General features: G+C 48.0%; 1 protein-coding gene across 1 annotated transcript; it reads right to left on the bottom strand.

Moving 5' to 3' along the window:
- Positions 1–478: 478 nt before the first annotated feature.
- On the bottom strand, positions 479–6,472 carry PDE6H (phosphodiesterase 6H; the record flags this gene model as incomplete). Its single annotated transcript, XM_082308978.1, has 4 exons — positions 6,435–6,472; positions 1,785–1,974; positions 1,475–1,515; positions 479–555 (listed from the first exon to the last, which is right to left on the bottom strand). The coding sequence occupies exons 2-4, from the start codon at positions 1,922–1,924 to the stop codon at positions 479–481; spliced, it is 258 nt and encodes an 85-aa protein (XP_082165104.1). The 5' UTR covers positions 1,925–1,974; positions 6,435–6,472.

Here is a 6,472-nt window from a genome sequence, read left to right as displayed (position 1 = left end):
TGGCCTGGATAACATGGGGACATACCCACGGAAATCCTATATAGAAAACTGTCAGGGAGGGAAGGAAGAAGAAAGAATGGGCTTGATATAAGTAGGTCTGGACATACATGCACAGCCATTCACACAGTATCTCAGCTAACCAGGGGAAACGTTAACCAGGGGAAGAGTTCAAATACAGCCTCCCCTTATCTCCATACACATGAAGATCTACGACAGTGGGAGAAGACAGGATATGGTGCAGGGAGGCATTAAGACATTTTTCAGTAGTTTCATCACATGGAGCATGAGGTCTGTTCAGGGTCCTGAATAACTTCTTTGCCAAATTAATCTGCAAAGGACTTTCTCATAAATAGCTCTTACAAAACCACCCTGCCCATGAGCAGGTGGATGTAAGGGCCAAAAATAAATGTCAAAGGTGATGAAGACCATGCTGGGATCGGCGGAGTCACCAGCTGACACCACTAGAGATGCTGGCACCTTAGATGATCCCAAACTGGGCCAGCTCATGCAGTTCCAGATGGCTGAAAGCTTCCCATGGGCAAATCACTGTGATATCTGCAAAAGAGAGAGAATGAGAAATGGGTTCTGGTCACTGCACTTCTTGGATTTCTTTTGCATTAATAGAAAGGTTGATTTACTCAGGAAACATTAGAGATGGGAAGAGCAAGAAGAATGAGACTCCACTTGAAGGTTAAATGAGCAGATGAGCTCTTCAAATCTGGTACTACCTACCAGACCGAACAAGATTGGTGTATTTTCTCCTGTGCCATCTTTCTCTGTGAGCAAAAGCAAACCAGCATTTCCTATAGCCTCTTCGGTGACTGTGTAGACTGGTGTGAAAATTCATTCTGGTTATGTGGTTTCTCCTGTTCTTATAAACTGCCTGTAGCCAAACTGTGATCTCCTTGAAGAGGTGCAATCTTAAATCAGATGCTGAATAATTTAGTCTACAACATTCCGGATCTGTAACTCATTGATAGGTGCAGTTGTTATTGATACCTGAGGAGTTCTGACTGGCTACAGCTCATCCAGTGAGTGTTTCTCAATTCTAGATGGGTGCATAAAATTCTTAAAATTAGGATTCTGGTGATAACACAAATACTTAGCCAGCTGGGATTTAGTTCCTGTGATTTTTGGTATTAATAGCTTAGCATTTGGCATTTCTTTGAGAACCTCATTCTGCTGAAATTCTTAGCCAGAGTATTAGCAGAAAACAAACAAGCACATTTGCAGCCAAATGGAAGTATTCAGAAATTGAAGCATGCCTAAATATCCTTTCTGTCTTGTAGTGTATGTAAGCATAAGCATGACTGTGGCAGCTTGCGGAGGGAGTACTAGCCTTCTCTGGTGACCCTGGATGCTGCAGAGAGGCCAGGGAGACAGAGAGGTCACCCCAGGCAGTCCTCTCCTGTGCTGAAGCCAGACTGCGCTTGTGTTAAAGCAGGGCATGACAACAACATCCTGCAGCGCTTACCTGTGCCCAGTCCCTCCATGCCTGGGATGTCATCTCCAAATCTAGGGGAGAAAAGAACAGGCGACGGGTGAGTTTGGGCTAGTAGCATCCAGGAAAGGGGAGCTGCCCTGCACCCCCAGCTGGGGAAGGAGAAGAGTGGGTGGGCAGCAGGCGAGAAGGAGCAGCTCCAGGAAGGAGTGCTGATGGCACCAGGGGCAGGGGGAAGACTCCTGGCTCCTTGCCCAAGGGAAGATGCTACCGCAGGAGCCCAGCTTAGCAGTGGGGGGCCACCCAGTTAGCATGGTTTCTTTTCTTTCCAAAATACCCTTACCCTTTTACTCCTTTTTTAGGAGGCTTGCTCTTGAACTGCCTTGTCTGTCTCTGCTTGAACTTGGGAGGCCCCTTGCGTGGTGTAGTGGGACCGGTTGGAGCATCTCCAGTGCTGAGGTTGGTGGTTGGGTTCTCACTCATTGCTGGGCTGCTGTGTGTGGCAGGCGCACACCTCTTTCAGATCCCTCTGTCTGCAAGATAATAGCAAGGACTGTTGCAACACTCTGCTTATCATTTCTAGGTATCAGTAGTCAGGTGACAGAATTACGGAAAGTATAATTGTGACAGGATTAAAGATAAAGATATTAAACATAAAGAAAGATTGTAATGCATACTAAGTAATCAGGATAGCACTGCCTTTCATCTGGCAAGCTTGAATTAAGATGCCAAACAAAGGACACTCGAGCTAAGGACTGGTTCGGGATATGACTCCTAGGAGCCACAAAGACACACTTAGGGCTTAGAGAAATATCCTATGCTTGGGAATCATCATGATATACTTCATCTGGTCTTATCCTTGTGCCTAAGCAATACCTTTTGGACACTGATGGAGATGGGATGCTGTGCTAGATGGGCCCTTAGTTTGGGTGCAGCTGCAATTAGGGCCTCACGTTTGTCAATACCAACCTTACGGGAAATAGCACAGTATCTTTAAAAGATTATAAAGAAGGCTAAGGCAAAGCATTGGAGACTGTCTTTTAGACAGAATTTAATTTCTCAGGGTTTAGGAGAACAAAGCCCGTAACTTTCCCCAGGATATGTCCATTTTGGTATTTTTGAGCTTTATATTACATGCATTGACCTCCTCTGCACCACACTGCACATAAGCCAAGCTCCACTTCACAGGGGCTAAATAGTTATCAGGGAGCAATTCTTGTGTGGGAGACATCTCTCCTGCCTGGGAGGGCAGAACTGCTGTGCCCAGAGCCCTTTGCTTCCTTCCCAGAGAGGGCAGCAATAACTCTCACCAGTGCCCAAGGGGCAGCTTCAGCCCTTCGTCAAATTTTGTGCTAATTAGTATGCTAGAATGATCTGACCAAGTGCATTTATGGAACAGAAATAGTTGCCAACTTTTTCTCCCCTCCTTGAAGTCACATTCTTCCCCATGACCATTACATAACTCCTATCTCCAGGTGTTCGTCCCTGTGCAGCCAGGCTGATGGAATCGCTGATGGAATTAACTTCAGGATTTGGTACTAAAGGCTAATCCCATTATGTCACCATAGTGCTCTGGCCTAATCCCCAACATCACCTGCAGTGACACTCTGGACTTTTAATCTCAGAACTATAAATGCCATCAAAGATGGGTATTTTTTTCTTAGTCTGAAGACAGTTCCTGTCTTTGACAGTCCTGAAATAGCCAGAGTGCCAGAAAGCAAAGCCTGAGATGCAAGGAGAAAGACCATCCAAGCAATCCTGTGTCACTTCCACATCAATGCAAGGCGAAGAGCTGTGTTTCTGTGTCTGTGGCAGTCTGGGAATACTTCACCCCTGACATCTTTCCATCTGTTTTGGCAATAGGATGGATCCTAATGATAGCACCTAGAGGCATGCTAGTTCTTCTGTCGCTTGCGGTCAGGCTCCTGTCTCAGCTGTAATATCCCAAGCAGGAGACTGGATGGGTTCCAGCAGCCCCAAATGGAGCAGCAGATGGTTGTGTCTGCAGCTGAAGTATGCACAGATGCTATTCCCCCGCCTGTAACACAACGCTTCCTAAGCACACGCTGTGCCCACAAACACAGGGATCAGCTCAAATCGTAGAAGTTACTTATTTGGCTATCATCTCAGAAGCACCTGAACAATCACCCTGTATTTACAGCTTTATCTTCACAGTGTGGTGGCAGGAGAGGCAAACACTGTCACCTTCATCTTTTACAGAATGGGAATGGAAGAGCAGTGATTGGTATGACCTGGACTGCACAGCTGGGAGGAATGACAAAATCTTTTGACTCACAGTTCTTTAGGGCCAAACTGAGAGGTGAAGGCAGTTTGGCTCCAAACCAAAGAGAGAATTTGGTGCCTCACTGTTACTGAGGACCAGTGAGGAAGTCAGATGGTACTGCCCTGCAGCAAAATGCTTTGCACTGGGAAACTGCTCCATGGCATGTCTGCTAATGCCCCAAAGTATAGTATTATGCCTCCACCTGAGGAGCAGTTCTCGTCAGTAGGTTGTCTGTCTCAGTGCTAGGTACCCCTCCTGAACTATGAGAGACACACATCCACTTCTAAGCACCTTCAGTTCATCTGACATGCAGAGATACTTGGCACCCCTCTCAAGGGCTACTCCCAAAAGTACAACGGAAGAAACAAACTGGCTAACAGATTTCCAGCCCTTCGGCCTGACATCCAAAACTTGTAAGAGGCAGCTGAGCTCAGTCTCCAAGTGAGTTCCCAGCACAGTACCTTAACCACAAAAATGTCTTTGAGGGTCAACTCCTCTTAGTTCCTCGAGTCCATGCCTTGCCCCTGGCCTTCACTCAATAGAGAAACAGCTAATGGGAAAACTCGGTCCTTGGAATTTCCCTTTCTTCCAATATGAAGTAGTCATATCCACCTGCCAGCTACTTGATACCTGGGATTTGGTAGGAAAAAGAATCTGCCTAAATCGCACTTCATCCTCTCTCACCTGCATGAATTCAAGAAAGGGCACTCAATGAAGCTAAAAGGGACAATTCTAACCTCTTCCTTAGCAGCCTCCCTTTACCTGTTCTCCCATGCATCACCAAAAGACAGGGCAGAGGATGGAAAGCAACCTTAATGCCACAGAAAAGTGCAGGAATCAAGCTGCCCTCCCACCAATGAGTTGGTGGGATCACCTGCCATCACACACAAGCAAAGATGTCCCCATTAATGCTGGAGAGGGCCCTGCCCCGCAGCAAGGGAGCTGCCCCAGTTCCCACACCTTGGGAACCAGCTGCCCCTGCCCACAGCCAGACATGGGTGGGCAGGCGGCCCCAGGACCACAGATGCAAAAGACACCCACGGCAGCTTCCCAGGGGAATTTCCCAGCCTTTCGCCTCTCCATACCTGGGTACGTGGATAGTCCTTGGTACCAGACCAAACAGATGGCTTGACAAACGTTCAACGAGACTGCGTCTCCTTCTCTAGCTCTGTGCAAGTGCTATGCTGCCTCACCCCGGTGCTTCCCAGGCTGCCAGAGCTCTTCTGCTGCTGCCAGCACTGGGATGCTGCTCCTGGGTGGGAGCTGACGGCTGTGGATGCAAAGACTGTTGAGGAACAAGATGTTCTTCCACGCACTTCCTCTGCTGCCTCCTCTGACAAGGTGTTACCTAATTGTCCCTGACAGTATTTCTGCTCAGTCCAGGGTTTAATCGTCTGGGTAAGAACTTTGCTTGCGTCCAAATGCTAATTATACCTAATACATGGTAACGGGCTTAGCTCAGTTGCGTCAGATATCCCACCTCTGGGTTGCTGGCCAGATTAATCATCCTTCTTTTAGTTTTCTTTGAACTTAAAGAGGCTTGAATACTACCGACAAACGCTGACTCTTTAATCTGCCCCCTCCTTAATCTCTGATTCTCTATGGAAAATTTCCCTGACAGATAATGCAGATGCCTCACTTGACCTTCTTCAGACAGATTCAGTGTAGGATCTCATCTTTCCCTGTCTGAAACCTTAAAAAATACAGACTTCTCCATGTGCACTTGTCTTCATGGTGCCTCAGGGGTGTCAGACACAGAACCCCCATGGGCTGTGGCCCTCCACGCAGTGATATGCTGGGAGAAGGCAGCATCCAGGAGGAAATACCCTTGTTTTTACATTCCTTTTGATGGGGTTCTTGCATGCTCAGCTCTTGACCTCATGAAAGTCACTAGCATCATCCTTGCAGCCAAGCTTTCGTCAGGGAATATTGTATCCAGTGTAAGATGCTTGTGAGGAGTCTCACAGCTCGAGTCTCAGTTGCTTGAGCTGGCTAATCACAGCGATGGAAAAAGTCCACACAGGTTCAGCCCTTTCTGATCCTGTGTTTTACACAGGATCTCAGACCCTTCCTTCTAGCAGCAGTTTTAAGACCGTGAACAAATGAAAGAGGATGCACTCTAAAAGACAGAAACTCATTTCAAGTAGAACTATATTCCCACAACTGCTTCCCGGATGGGGATCATTGGAAAGACCGTCCCAGTTGAAGGAAGGGATTCAGTAACACCAAAGGTACAGCATCACACGGTATAAACTCCCCTCCAATGTGCCCTGCATGCACAGCTGGGCACCGGAGCAGGAGACACCAGCTGCCTGTCTCGACTGCTCCTCAGGAGCCCCCCCAGGACAGGCTCAGCCAGCCGAGGACACAAGCCATGGGGGTGCCGGGAGCCCCAGCCGAGGGGTGCCCGGCATGAGAAACTGAGCGGCCCCACGGAGCGCAGAGCTGCTCACAGAGCCAGGTTGCTTTGAGACAAACCACTGCTGCAGGACTTGCCCCAGTGTTAGAGGAAACAGAAAACGACCACCCAAGAACCACAACTCCCTCTCTTAGCTACTGGGTCTGTTCATGCTCTCCAAGCACAAACATCCAAATTTTTCCCCCATGGGATTTTATCAGGACTTTTCTCTCCTCTGGGTTTTGCAGCCAGTTCCTCTTTCATCCCCCCGCCACCCTCATTATTGCTTTGCGTTCCTAGGAAATACTTACAGTGCCAAGGGCTCCTCTTGCAAATCATTAAACTCCCG

This window comes from Platalea leucorodia (genome assembly GCF_965183815.1).
Source record: "Platalea leucorodia genome assembly, chromosome: 4".
Lineage (NCBI taxonomy): Eukaryota > Metazoa > Chordata > Aves > Pelecaniformes > Threskiornithidae > Platalea > Platalea leucorodia.
This window is presented reverse-complemented; position numbering and strand designations above follow the sequence as displayed.